We start from the raw sequence: 16,035 nt of genomic DNA on the forward strand, positions 1-16,035 counted from the left end.
CATAATGTTATTAATATTTATGAAGTTATTCTTTAAAACGAGAAACTAACTTCCCTTTTTCTAAGGAATGTAGATGTACAGGGTGACCAGATTAAGCAGAGAATACATTTAGAGATCACTTCACAGCAAAAAAGGAAATGGAAAAATACAAAATTAATTATCCTTTAGGCATAAATTAAAATAAATTCAGGCTACAGTCAATTGTACTCACAGTTGACACTGGTCTCCTTTGATTCCTTTAGTTGCACAAAAACATTTTCCTGTTTGCATGTGACAAATATTTGCATGTCCACTGCATGTGCAAGCTATAAAATCAAAGAGGAAAGAGATTTAAATGTCTATATCATACTTTATGACTAAACGTACTTTTATGGATATTAATATTATATCCTAAATGCATTACAGAGGTGGTGTAGTTAAAGTATTAGTATTTCCATCATGAACCCCTTTAATATCACTAATATGATCGTTTAATTTATATTCAGCAGTGTTGGGAACTCAATAGTCTGAATGTGCCTTTAGGGAGATTTTATCTAAAGATTACTGACATAAATAGTAAAGGTTTCAGAGAAGTCAGTACGGTCTATCATTTTAATGTGACTTTGTATACAGTATAGCAAATATATTACTAAATATTAACAAAAATAATCCTTACGTATACGAAGTATAATCCTGAACTATTGAAGACAATGGCAAAACTCCCACTGACTTGAATGGGACCAGAATTTTGTCCAGTTTCTAATAAAAGACACATACAATGTATCCACACCAGTTAAAGTTGTAAATCAGTTACATTTGACAAAAATTTAGTAAATTTAAGGCTTTTGAGGCCCACTTGAACAGGGGCTAATTTGATACAATACCATTTCTATGGTCCAAAACAAGAACATTCTAGAGGCAAAACTACAAAGAGCTCTTCTGCCTTTAAATGCCCCTGCAGGTGAAGTAAGGTGGTACAGAGGATGTCAGAATTTCATTACGAGGTATGTGATAAGGCAATGTAAGGTCTCAATAGGATGTCAAAGAGCACAGCCTTAGGCTACCTACCTACCCACCCTTTCTGATTGTGATTAAAGATACTGAAATATCTGCAGACAATGGAATTGCCTCTTAGGGTACATCTACACTACAGGGGGGAGTCGATTTAAGATACGCAAATTCAGCTACGTGAATAGCGTAGCTGAATTCGACGTATCGCAGCCGACTTACCCCGCTGTGAGGACGGCGGCAAAATCGACTTCTGCAGCTTTCTGTCGACGGCGCTTACTCCCACCTCCGCTGGTGGAGTAAGAGCGTCGATTTGGGGATCGATTGTCGCGTCCCGATTTCTACCCGCCGATTCAGGGGGGTAGTGTAGACCTAGCCTTAGTAACCTAGTGCAGAGTGGTATAGTCCCATAGGAATGCATTAGCGTGTACAAGACAAGACAACCATCTAGCAATATTCATAATATGCTTAAAACTCTCCTTGAACACACCTCAATAATTCTGAACCTATCTAGAGATCAGAATCTGCTGTCACAGAAGTTTTAATTACAACCAAAATAAAAGATGTTATGCATCGTCTTTTTCTTCATGAGCATGGATATAATACTAAATGGTGACCTACATGTAATAAAAGTTTATTTGCCACTTTACAATCCTATTATAGAAGTGCTATTTTTCTTGTTGGCGGAGGGAGGGAGTTTTAATGATCTTATTCTGTAGATAAGGAACAACATAGAAAACTCATTCCTGTGACAGTGCCCTATAACACCTACCCAGACACCATATGTCCCCCTTAAACCAACACATAAAAGAACAGTATTAGTGTATTAGACAATTGGATCTCAAACTATGACACATAAAATGTACTTTACGTAATATACAATTCATACAACAGAAATGTCCATGTGTTTGAAGGATAGCACATCTGCTATTTCAAAGAAGCCTTTGCCAATGTTTACCCCATTCATCTCCAGTTAGCAGACCATCTGAAAGAAAGCAAGAGGAAGCAAAAAGAGCTGACTTCAGCTTGGAGTAGGATGAGGTGAACTTGGCTGAAATAGCTGAGCTCCATTTGAAAAGTGAGTAAGAGGAGAGCCCACAATGGCTTGACATTGGTGAAGGTGTGACCATAGTAGATGAGCTTTAATAAAAATGGTGCAAGCAGGGATGGAAAGAGAATAACAGTTCAGGAGAGGGAAGAGAAAATCTCAGTGTTCGGTACAAAGAACATAACCCAAAGCTACAGTGATAAATACAGTTAAAATTAAAATGCCTTTGAAGAGTCAATTTACAATTTAAGGTCTGATCCTGCGAAACGTACACATATTTAACTGTAATCAATTGAGCAGAATTAAGCATGTATATAAATTTTGCAGGATCAAGGGATTAAAGACACACTGTCTGTGGCCAAATTTGACTTGAATGCTGTGACAATTTTGGGGATCAGTCCGTACAGCTTATAAATTCTATGAGAGATTATGACATGGTTACTATGAAAATTGGTGTATAATGAGTATGGAGATATACCTATCTCATAGAACTGGAAGGGACCTTGAAAGATCATTGAGTCCAGTCCCCTGCCTTCACCAAGTACTGTCCCTGACAGGGGTTTTTGTTTTGTTTTTCCCCCCCCCAATCCCTAAATGGCCCCCTTAAGGATTGAACTCACAATCCTGGGTTTAGCAGGCCAATGCTGAAACCACTGAGCTATCCCTCCCATTTGTGTATTGATCGTAATATGGCAGAGTTGTGTCATACCTCTACCACACTATGTACAAGTGTGGACTGTTAGAACTCAATGACAGCTTATTCAGAGCTAAGAACCTTGCAGTGGGTGCGCTAAGGAGGTTGGCTGAAGCTGGTTATACCCAACCTCAGGAGCAGCGGACCTTTGTCTGGAGAGTGGAAAATCCCAAATGCAGAACAAAGATATCAAGGTGTTGATATTAGCCTTTAAAAAACCACAGAGGCTGGGTAGGTCAGGGGAACACTCACATAGAGAGATACACAGAACTTTTAGGCAGGAAAGGGGAAGGAACGGACAGCCAAAGTCAAAGAAAGTGAGCTGAGGAGAAAAGGCTCCATGTTTCAAAATCCAAGCTATGCACTACAATACAAGATCTCTGTATGGCCCTAGAGGACTTTGACCCCAAGCCCAAAGATGCTCTGGAGTGGTGAGGTAACTGAAGCATGAAAATGCATGTAGAAATTATTATTTTTGTAAAAATCTGTGTACTTGTGGTGCTATTATAGAAAGAGCTGTAGAACCTGTGCAAAGTATATTTCCCTTACATGCATTATACCTACCACATGGCCACTGACGAGGTAATCCCAAAGCTCACACTTTCAGTGGAATTCTGGGAAAGGTTATGTTTAAACTACAGAGGAGTCTGAGGAGTGAGCACTAGTTCTAGGTGCTTGGCAGGAGGCTATGTGGTCTAAGCTCTCAGGCAGGGGTGCCACAGTGAGTCTGAACCCTGAGAATGTGTCTAGGGACCCCAAGACTGAGACAGTCCTGGATTCTCTTCAGACTCCAGAGGCTTAAAATATTCTGAGATCCAGTGGTCGGATCATCCCACTGCAGTCTAATGAGTGGCCAAGAGAGGGCACTTGACCGAACCTATGACAGATGCCACACTCAAGGGCAACACCACAATAATAAAGGCATTTAGTTTGGGGAAAAAGGATGCTGGGAACAGGTTAAAACAGCAGAAATTCTCCCTCACAAGCTTTGTAATATTTCATTTTGGGGGAAGAGGAGGAGGAAACCCCTCTCTAAAATCAAAATAGGATGTTATTAATCTCCTGACCTCAGGGATAAGTATGAGAAGTGTGGTCGATACCACCATTCAGGCAGGAAGATGTCCTTATTAACAACTTCAAGTGCCAGGTTTTATAAATGTGAACAAATTAAATAAGATTTGACTGTTAATCTAATTTTTTATTTTAGTCACCAATGCAAATAGCAACTTGCCAGTTGGAAAGTGCTCTCTTTCATACAAGTTAATGAAAGAACTGAGATGAAAATATCAGTGATCCTTCCTTTCTGAAATATCCTGCTAAATCATAGGCAATACATATTTGCATGGAAATGAAAAGGTCTCCGTTACAATATGTAATAAATAAAGGTACATATCTGGTTAGAAGCACTGGCTTTTTACACCATTACTAATATTATTTTATTCCTCTACATGATGCTTTATGTGGAAGTCTCAGCTCCAATGACTATGGTCATCTCAGCACAATTTACATAGCTCAAAGAATATAATAGGGCATTCACATGCTTGTCAATAATTTGTCCAACTGTTAGTTAAATTAAGATGGCAATACAATTAATGATCATGAGACCATCTTTTAATCCATGTGACAAAGTGCTAGATGAAGACACAATGGTTAAAGAAAACTGAAGCATGAAGAAAGAGCTCTCACAACATGGACTGCTGTTCTCACAAACAAGGAAGAGGAGGGGAGCTGTTCCGGACACTTTAGCAGAGAATGCACTTTCTAACCTGTCATTTCCCCCTTACTTTATCCCTTGGAACACAGTAAATAAATGGAATAAAATGCATAAGGAAGCAATGAACAGCATTTCATCAATAAACGAAATCTGATTATTTCAACTGACACAAAATGTCACCTACACTGTAAAATCTGTGGTTGCAACTAACAGCAGAAATTTTTACAAAGTATGTGGCGATAAGAAAATATTTTTTTCTTCTTCAAAATAAGACATAACCACCATAGCTCCAAGTGATACCTGCAATTCCCACTGAATGTTAAATTTTGCTATGATCTTGACTCGGCACAATAAAAGTTCACTGAAGACATATTGCTCTGTAACAGGTTATAATGTTTCCCTGTATTCTCTCAAGTACCCCACTCTTTGTCAATAGAATGATTGTTTAAGTACTTTTAGCAGGAAAGGCCTCTTTTCAAATGTTAATTTTCACTATGTAAATCATTGCTATAATAGCAGGAAGAAACAAATGAATATGTATACAGTATATTCCTAGCAGCGTACTGTGCTTATTGTGCCTTATCAGTTAATAGTTCGTAACAGTGATGCTCCATTATAAGAGAGCACATAAGCTGCAGAGCAACTAATAGGCTGCATTCTGGTTAATGTTCAAAAACTGCCAATTTATGTACATACAACGAATCTGAAACCATCTAAAAGTTAATTTATGACACAAATACATGGAATTTCTCTAGCATCGAAGCTGCTCATTGCATATGAAAAAAATCAACAACAAAAAATTCTTCACTAGTAGTACAATTTCTTTTAGTTAAAAAGATTTAATTTAGTGAGGTAAAAAACCAGACACAATGTTCTTTACACTGATACAATGTCTACAGTACCACTTATGTATGAATCTCTATAAACCAAATGGACTGGCTGAAACAGCTTCTCCCGCTGACTTAGCTGCTGCCGCTCGTTGGGGGTGGATTAATTAATCAACAGGAGAGCTTTATCCCATCGGCTTAGAATGGCTTCACTAGAACCCTTACAGCGGCACCGCTGTAGCCATTACCTAAATGTTCTTCCTGTACATTCACAGTCACATTTTCAAAATTAGCTACTCCATCTTGTAGCTGGTCAATGAGGGGATAACAACCTATTGCTAGTATGAGGTAATAGAGTTGCTCCTTTAGTCTTAGTGGTAGAGTCTGTGCTGCGGTGGTGAAGGTTCCAGGTTAAAATCCTACTAACAATCTACATGGAGATTGTTAAAAAAGTGGCACATGAAAAAGAGATTTAACTCCAGCAGATCTCAGACAACCAAGAGCAGTTTCCTCTAAGTAAGCGAGCTAGTAACGTACTTGCTAAATATTTGCAACATCCCCCTCTAGTTGCTCTTCTTTTTACAGGTAGAGGTCTGTCCCACGGTACTGAAGGTCAATCAAAGATTCAAATTATGTAGATGGCCCACAAAAGAAGTAATTAAATTAGCAAATACCAGATATGCACATGCAAATTGCAATAACTATGCACAGTCCTCAACGTAAACTGCTGGATTGCATTTCTTTTGCAATAGAGGAGGCTGATAGCGGCCTGAAGATTTGGGGAAAAGTTTACAGGAATCTCTAAAACCAGGGCCGGCTCCAGGCACCAGCCGACCAAGCACGTGCTTGGGGCGGCACCTTAGAAGGGGCGGTCAATGTTGGGGTGGGGGGGGCGCTCGTGGTGTTTTGGGGTTTTTTTTTTTTTGTTTGGCGGGGCAGTGTTCGAGAGGTTCTTTTTTTTTGTTTTTTAATCTCAGATTTGTGAGGGTATTTCTGCCAGTTAAAGAAACCAAAATCATTTTAGAACAACTAAACAACTATGCAAATTTATGCTAAAACTGTACATGTGTATATGGTGAATAACTAACGCCAAAACACATTTCTGATGCTACTGGAATATGCTTAAGTGTTAACATATAAATGCAGTGGCAATAGTGCCATGTTATTATAGCACATTTAGGTAAAAACATATATTATACTTCATTATCTTTGTGAGTCTGTTTATTTTTTCCACTTGTCTGATTTTGACAAATGCAAAAGAAATAATAAGCTTATAATATAAACTATGTTTACTGTTTAATTTACTGAAACCTAAATCTTAAATGCTCGATTTCATAGTAAGTGATTATTAAGCAAGTCCAACAGTCACAGAATCTCAAATGGTAGCATTATTAATAATGACAGTGAGCCACTAAATATATGCCTGTCCTTAATTCTCAGCTTTTGTACTGGAAAAGACAAGAAGGGATAATTGCATACCTGCAATTCTGCTTCTCTGATGATATCATTTTATTAGAAAATGATGTTTGAGTTTCACCTCCCTAGTGAGAGGCAGGATGGAATTCTCTAGTTCTTCTGGCCACTTGAGACATGATCCTATTCAGAGACCAAGTTCTCATGCCTGACTGGCTTCCCCTAGAACGCTAGATCTGATCCTTCCTGACAGGGGTTAGCTAGGGAGCTCCCCATTGGAACCACAACCATTTAGGCTAGTTCCATCTTCTACCACGTCCATGTACTTTAGCTTCTGCCTAGACTCTGTTTCTGTGCCCTTTGTTTGATGTGCCCTCCTCTAGTCCCCTTGGACCTCAGAATGGACTTTTGATAGCCATGGTCACATGCATCCATGATTTGGTACACAATGGATATTTTGCCTTGTCACTGCCCTCAGGTATCTTCAGTGTGTCAGTAGCCTCAATGCTATGCTCATTGCAATTTGTTCTCTGTCACAATTATGCTTTAGATAATGCTATTCCAGTTATTGATATGGATGAGGATGATTTAGGGGAGCAGAGGAGACGGTGATTATTAGTCTAACCTTAGCGGAGGAAACACACACAAACAGACCAAACAGAAAACCAAAAAACAACCACCACACCTGTTCGGTAAAGACAACATGGGGAGGAAAAAAATGAAAACAGTGTTCCTAATGGATTTGGATAAGTAACAGAGAGCAAGAAAATAATCCTCCTGCAGCCTCACCACAGCAGCTGAGACACATACATACTTTAAATTAAATAAACTGATTCTGTGCAGAGACACACCACACTTTTGCCATAACACTTTTTTCTTGAAAGGCTACTGAAACCAAGCTGATTGCATTGGTGCTGATGAAAGTAACCTGTGTTTTCCAATGGAGACAATAAAGGATACAATTTTCTAAAGTACACAGAGTTGGTCTGACCCTACTCCCATTGAAGTCAATGGTAAAACTCCCACCGACTTCACTAAGAGCACAGGTAGACCAATACTGAATGCTTTTGAAAACCCTACCTATATACTTAAAAATGAAAATTATTTAAAGGATGATTGGAGGATTAGGAATAAAAGCACCAATTAGTCGGATATTGAGGTGCCAAATTAACCAAAGCCTTCCCACTTTGCTGCTTTTCTTTTAAATGAATTTTGAAATCCGAAGTCAATATGATTTCTCATAGGCTGTCCTGTGATAGGTGGATCAGTCTTACTAAACCCAGATTTTTCATTACTGAAAACATACACATAAGTCTAGAGGCAAGTAATGACCTCAGTCTTTCTGAGGATTCCCATGCTTCCAGGATGGTAGTACCATCGAAGGCTAGTACTGAGGGTGGTTCTAGACTCCCTATTGGATGACTGCACATTGGACAATGGTGCTAGACTGCCATGAAAGAGCACACGTTGTACCTTCTAAAAGAGTATACACCAGTTGCTGCTGCTATGTGTATTTCTCCAGTGCTCCCACATACTTACACCTCAAGCACAACTTCAGGAGTTGCTGCTCATACTCAATCTTCCCTCATACCTTCCCTTACGTACACTGCAGGGAATAGCTAAAAAGCCCTAATTTTACCCTAACATTACAACATGACTAGTGCATATTCATATTCTTGAAGTATTACTACTGTTACTAAATTTCATTCAAATAAAAATTACATATACACTCTTTTCCCTCTTACTTTGACCTGTGCTCAGACGAATCTCTATAAACCAAATGGACTGACTGAAACAGCCAGCATTGTCTTCCAATACTAAAAATCCACATCCCCAACAACACAGATTTTATACAACAGTGGTAAGTTAATTCTAGGGGAAGTGTTTCCAATGGGATAATCATATCCTTAGGATATCACAGGGATTGATAGTATATCATGTCTCCCTTATACCTATGGGGTAAACATAAGTCTGCCATTTCCCATTTCATAAACCACACAGTGTTGATATTTTCTGACTGTAAGGCTTAAAATAAATGCCTGTTTTTGGAGGGGATTTCAGAATCTTGCTTTTAAGCAAAATAATCTAGTAATAGCCTGATGTCCCCCTGCTCATGTTTGCAATCCACGAAACAAGGGAAATCTTGATGCCAATGCCTGGATTTCTGAAAGGGTCAATCTATTAAAATTAATTTGACTATTTTCTGTCAAACTCTAGTATACAGATTTTAAATATACAAATTCAAATAAAACTATAATTGTTAAGATACTGTGGCATAAAATTCTGTCTGAATTTATTTCATATTACAAAATCCTGCCCAAACATGTGCATGGTCTCACTCCTTAGTCCTTACCTTCCTTAGAATCATTAAATCTGTCATTTCATGGTCATTTTCACCCAAATTTCATCTTGTTGCTAAAAAGATTAGGCTCTCAAGTACTTTTCCCTTTATCTCCAGGCTGAAAGAGCATCACCAGAAATACCAATGATGGTGAACTTGATGCAGCAATACAGTATCATAGTAAAAGTCTGGTTTGTCTTAGGAACATGTAAGCACTTTGGGTGGGATAGAGTCCTGATCGTGTCTGACAAGGGGAAAGGCAATGGAGCAACTGAAAGTTATTTTTTAATTAACAAAACAAACTTTTAGCAGTTTTATAAGACATTGTGTTTGGTTTGGAGCAATTCTATGTAAAACGTAGGATCCTTCTGCTTCATCAACTGAAGGGAGTGAGAAGTTGAGGTAGCCATTTTTGTTCATGGAAAATTCTAAATATGGAGACTTTCAAAACCCCATGATTAAAGCCTTGTGCCTGCAACAAGCTGAGCAAATCATAAACACGATGAGAGCATTCAATATCCATTGACTTCTGTGCATCCAAGAGCTGCCTAGCCTCTTGCTGTAAAGCAGCCAAAACAAGTATATATAATATTCACTTTACAGTTATGAAGTAATAACCAAACAGAGTTTATGCAAATCAGACCCCCTCAGTCAGAATGCAGGGATTTGCATAAATCAGGGGGGGAACCGCATTTATTCAGCTAGTCATATGAAGTTTCTAGAAACTGCTCCATGTCACTGTTGTTTCGATGACAGTCCACAGAGATAGTATGGGCAACCCTTCTTGGAGAATCTTTTGACACTGTAGTCTGGTCTAACGGATATCTATTTCCTCTGTCATTAAACTTTGCTGTACTATCTTCCTAAACTGAAATATTTCAGCAATTTTCTTTAAGACAAGTAGCATTGAAAGATAGCACAATAGTATGTGTATCTCCAGCAATGAAAGAGTTGGATTTCTTCTGTCAAACATCAATTTATGTTAAGCATATACTAGTTAGTTTAAACACTTATCATAAATACTTAACAATATTGTATACACATCAGTAAAATGCAAGAGAAATTTCAGTAGGGTCACTATAATAAGCTTGTTTCAAATACATTAAAATGTTGTTGCCAAATATCTGTAATTTTTTTTTCATTACAACCAACACCAAAAAAAATCCTTAAACAAAAGTAAAAAACTAACCTTGACTATTTCTATTCCATTTTTAAAATGGCATGTGGGCAAGTTTAGTAATAACTCAGTTCATGTTGCTGTGTACAACATGTAGATTTCAAGTGGAACAGAAAGATTATTTCAATACAGTATAATCCAGTACAGTAAATTCATGCTGTAAAATTACCATTTTATAAAATGTATTAAATAAGTCAACAGTGCGATTGTTTCTGAGTTGCTAGCTCAGCATATAAATGCAGTTGCTGATGCTGACAACAGAATAACCACCAACATTTTCATGAAGTACACATTTTAGACAAATGGATTTAAAATGCATTTGCTTCCCCCTGATGGCCCACCCTGAAGTATAGCTGGAAGAGGGAACTTTCTCTCAAAATGGGTTCCCGATAAAGGATACTTTAACTAATTTTTTTGTTTACTTCCAAAATTATTAAACCAATGGCCACACATGCGGATAATTCTTTTAAAATACACTGCAGGCACAACTTCTATACAGATTTCCTTTAAAGAATAAATAAAAGATATGATAGTGCTATTAAATAGAGGTGTAGTTTGTTAATATTTGGAATATAAGAGACAATAGCCATATAAAATAATGAAGACATGAGCTGTCTAATGTATCTGGGCACTACTGAAAGACAGCAAGGATGCATATATTACATATGACACTTAGATGCATCAAGTCTGCCATATTTTCCACAGGACTGGGAGGAACAGAAAGACTGTGAATGTAAAACCCTGCTTTAATTAATTTGTAAGGCTTCTGTCCAGTCTTCCTTTAAATACCTTCTCAACCCCCACTTCCGTTGTAACATCAACAATGGCATTTGGAACCATCAAGTTATGCAATGCACGCAATTGTGTCATTTTCTTTTCTTTTACCTCATCCTCTCTCACTACTTTTCCTCCTTTTGGTTGTCACAATCACTTGTGTCTTCTTTCAAATTAGATTAAAAGTACTTAGAGGCAGAGTCCCAAATCACCCCTCCCTATTTGTACATTACCCAAACTTGACTGGAGTTTTGGGGCTTTATCCCAACACAAAATAATAATATGTGATGGGGCTGTGCTGTGGAGGCAGCTGCCTCTCACCATCTCCACACAGAAATGAGTGGTATGCATAAAGGAGTCCATCGAAAGTCTTTAATATTCACCAAACAAAGGTGTGAATTCCGTCACCTCCAAAATCCTATTTACTTCATTGTGTGTGTCATTTTCTAAGCCTTTCGGGGTCATCTGAATGCATATATAGTTACATTTGGGCAATTACTTTTCCCTAAAAACAATGTTACAGTCACATAGTTAAAAAGAGTCAAGAAATGTACTAGTGGACTAGCTTTATGGACTCAGCAATGATACACATTCTGAAGATTTAGGCCTTGCCTACATGGGAACATTCAAAAAAGTTAAGGCAAATCAAGTACAGGTGTGCGTTAAGTCCCCATGTGGATGCTCTCTCTCATGAGAAAGCAGGTCATAGTTGACTATAAATTAATCCTCCTCCAAGGAGAATTCCTCTATCAAAGTGGCTTAAAGAAGAACAGGAGTACTTGTGGCACCTTAGAGACTAACAAATTTATTAGAGCATAAGCTTTCGTGGACTACAGCCCACTTCTTCGGATGCATATAGAATGGAACATATATTGAGGAGATATATATACACACATACAGAGAGCATAAACAGGTGGGAGTTGTCTTACCAACTCTGAGAGGCCAATTAATTAAGAGGAAAAAAAACTTTTGAAGTGATAATCAAGCTAGCCCAGTACAGACAGTTTGATAAGAAGTGTGAGAATACTTACAAGGGGAGATAGATTCAATGTTTGTAATGGCTCAGCCATTCCCAGTCCTTATTCAAACCGGAGTTGATTGTGTCTAGTTTGCATATCAATTCTAGCTCAGCAGTCTCTCGTTGGAGTCTGGTTTTGAAGTTTTTCTTTTGTAATATAGCCACCCGCAGGTCTGTCACTGAATGACCAGACAGGTTAAAGTGTTCTCCCACTGGTTTTTGAGTATTTTGATTCCTGATGTCAGATTTGTGTCCATTAATTCTTTTGCGTATTCTATTTGCTACCCAAGATCCATAAACCTGGATATCCTGGACGCCCCATCATCTCAGGCATTGGCACCCTGACATCAGGCTTGTCTGGTTATGTAGACTCTCTCCTCAGACCCTACGCTACCAGCACTCCCAGCTATCTTCGAGACACCACTGACTTCCTGAGGAAACTACAATCCATCGGTGATCTTCCAGAAAACACCATCCTGGCCACTATGGACGTAGAAGCTCTCTACACCAATATTCCACACAAAGATGGACTACAAGCTATCAGGAACAGTATCCCTGATAATGTCACAGCTAACCTGGTGGCCGAACTTTGTGATTTTGTCCTCACCCACAACTATTTCACATTTGGGGACAATATATACCTTCAAGTCAGCGGCACTGCTATGGGTACCCGCATGGCCCCACAATATGCCAACATTTTTATGGCTGACTTAGAACAACGCTTCCTTAGCTCTCGTCCCCTAACGCCCCTACTCTACTTGCGCTACATTGATGACATCTTCATCATCTGGACCCATGGAAAAGAAGCCCTTGAGGAATTTCACCATGATTTCAATAATTTCCATCCCACCATCAACCTCAGCCTAGATCAATCCACACAAGCGGTCCATTTCCTGGACACTACTGTGCTAATAAGCGATGGTCACATCAATACCACCCTATACCGGAAACCTACTGACCGCTACACTTACCTACATGCCTCCAGCTTCCATCCAGGACACACCACACGATCCATTGTCTACAGCCAAGCTCTAAGATATAACCGCATTTGCTCCAATCCCTCGGATAGAGACAAGCACCTACAAGATCTCTATCAAGCATTCTTAAAACTACAATACCCACCTGCTGAAGTGAAAAAACAGATTGACAGAGCCAGACGAGTACCCAGAAGTCACCTCCTACACAACAGGCCCAACAAAGAAAATAACAGAACACCACTAGCTGTCACCTTCAGCCCCCAACTAAAACCTCTCCAGCGCATCATCAGAGATCTACAACCTATCCTGAAAAATGATCCTTTACTCTCACAGATCTTGGGAGACAGACCTGTCCTCGCTTACAGACAACCCCCCAACCTAAAGCAAATACTCACCAGCAACCACACATCACTGAACAAAACCACTAACTCAGGAACCTATCCTTTTAACAAACCCCGATGCCAACTCTGTCCACATATCTATTCAAGTGACATCATCATAGGACCTAATCACATCAGCCATACCATCAGGGGCTCGTTCACCTGCACATCTACCAATGTGATATATGCCATCATGTGCCAGCAATGCCCCTCTGCCATGTACGTTGGCCAAACCGGACAGTCTCTACGCAAAAGAATTAATGGACACAAATCTGACATCAGGAATCAAAATACTCAAAAAACAGTGGGAGAACACTTTAACCTGTCTGGTCATTCAGTGACAGACCTGCGGGTGGCTATATCACAAAAGAAAAACTTCAAAAACAGACTCCAACGAGAGACTGCTGAGCTAGAATTGATATGCAAACTAGACACAATCAACTCCGGTTTGAATAAGGACTGGGAATGGCTGAGCCATTACAAACATTGAATCTATCTCCCCTTGTAAGTATTCTCACACTTCTTATCAAACTGTCTGTACTGGGCTAGCTTGATTATCACTTCAAAAGTTTTTTTTTTCTCTTAATTAATTGGCCTCTCAGAGTTGGTAAGACAACTCCCACCTGTTTATGCTCTCTGTATGTGTGTATATATATCTCCTCAATATATGTTCCATTCTATATGCATCCGAAGAAGTGGGCTGTAGTCCACGAAAGCTTATGCTCTAATAAATTTGTTAGTCTCTAAGGTGCCACAAGTACTCCTGTTCTTCTTTTTGCAGATACAGACTAACACGGCTGCTACTCTGAAAAGTGGCTTAAATTACAGTAAACTAAGACCACTTTAGTTCTGAATGAAAGCATCCACCTGGGGCTTTAATGTGCCTGAATTTATGCACCTTGACTTCATTCTTTTCATTGATTCACCTTAACTTTCCTAGTGCCCCATGCCCCGAGACTATTTTTTAAATAACACAAAAATATATTAAGCTACACATTTAACAAGGCAAACAAGATGAGAAAGTAGCTGACTTCTTGCTATAGTAATAAAATTCTATTCTCAGTTACATCAGCATAATCCTAGAGAGATCCTCTCCATTTAAAGCAATATACTGACTCTTACCCCATTTTTACACAGGGGTAGCTTGGAACAGAATTTAGTCCCTGAATGTCTGCATTTTATCACTTTTTTAAAATAACTTTGCATCCTTACCATTCAACTTTTGAACACGTAACTTTTTACCTTCTATTGAAAAGAATCCCTCTAAAATAGTCAAGCTTAATCGGTCTTTAATCATTGGTTACTAGTACAGGGGTTGGCAACGTTTGGCACACGGGCCGGGCCAGTTTTATTTACCTGCTGATGCAGCAGGTTCGGCCAATCGCGGCCCCCACTGGCCGCGGTTTGCCGTCCCAGGCCAATGGGGGCGGCGAGAAGCGGCGCGGGCGAGGGATGTGCTGGCCGCGGCTTCCCGCCACTCCCATTGGCACGGGATGGCGAACCGCGGCCAGTGGGGGCCGCAATCGGCCGAACCTGCCGCGTCAGCAGGTAAATAAAACTGGCCCAGCCCACTAGGGTGCTTACCCTGGCGAGCCGCATGCCAAACGTTGCCGACCCCTGTACTAGTATTATAAAAAGGGCTTGGCAAAGGTGAATAAAATGGTGGCATGCATCGGAATATTAAATAAATTAGTCATACAACTGGCTAATGAAAATGCAACATAAAAGACAAATGTAAAAGTCAGAATATACTTAATCCTTTCTTGGCTGAACTCAACACATTCTCCAGCAATTAAAAGGGGTTTTGCTGTGTGTGAGTTTTTCATACTAACTTAAAATTATTAAACTCTTGACATGGTTTGCTCTTGCTTTATTTCAAGAAACAGTTCTCTGTAAATACCACATTCTTGATATAAATAAATAAATGGAGATATCCTATCTCCTAGAACTGGAAGGGATATTGATAGGTCATCAAGTCCAGCCCTCTGCCTTAACTAGCAGGACCAAGTACTGATTTTACCCCAGATCCCTAAGTGGCCCCCTCAGAGATTGAACTCACAACCCTGGGTTTAGCAGGCCAATGCTCAAACCACTGAGCTATCCCTCCCCCCATTACATTGTACCATGTCAAATCAAAAAACTTTAGGAGTCCTCATGAACTACTGTATCACAGGGCTTTATGCTATCCACATTAAGCAGCACAAAGAACCTAAACCAGAAAATAGATATGTCTGTATGAAAACACTGAACACACATTGTTCGGGAACACTTGTTGTGAGACTAGCATAGCATCTTGTATACTTCAATTTTTTACATCATCTGTGGGGTTTTTTTTAATACATTTTAATCAGTGCCTTTCATGTTATTATGACTAAGAAGTTATGTTAAAGCCCAATTCTGCAAGGTGCTGTGGTTTTGAGAACTCAGTACACATCACAGGATTGGACCCTAAATTTCCAAAGCTGAGACTGAACACACACAAAAACAAGAACTCATTTTTTCTTCTTTTTTCAGAGATCAGGTATACAAGCATTTGAAGAAAAATATTCTTTTAAAATATAAAGGTTTACCACATTCAAAAATATGTATACCGTAATTTAAATCAGTCTTAGACTGGCTTTTTCTGAAGAGGCCTAGTCCATTAAAACATAACTTTTGATTAATAGTGACAGAAAGAGAAAACCT

General features: G+C 39.1%; 1 protein-coding gene across 4 annotated transcripts in view; it reads right to left on the reverse strand.

Moving 5' to 3' along the window:
• ATRNL1 (attractin like 1) overlaps positions 1 to 16,035 on the reverse strand; it is a 1,006,335-nt gene that overhangs the window by 603,710 nt on the left and 386,590 nt on the right. For all 4 annotated transcript variants that reach the window (XM_034775239.1, XM_034775240.1, XM_034775241.1 and 1 more), the window contains exon 20: positions 212 to 305. In XM_034775239.1, coding sequence (XP_034631130.1) covers positions 212 to 305 — 94 coding nt within the window. The remainder of the gene's footprint in view (positions 1 to 211; positions 306 to 16,035) is intronic.

The sequence above is a fragment of the Trachemys scripta genome, chromosome 7 (assembly GCF_013100865.1).
Source record: "Trachemys scripta elegans isolate TJP31775 chromosome 7, CAS_Tse_1.0, whole genome shotgun sequence".
NCBI lineage: Eukaryota > Metazoa > Chordata > Testudines > Emydidae > Trachemys > Trachemys scripta.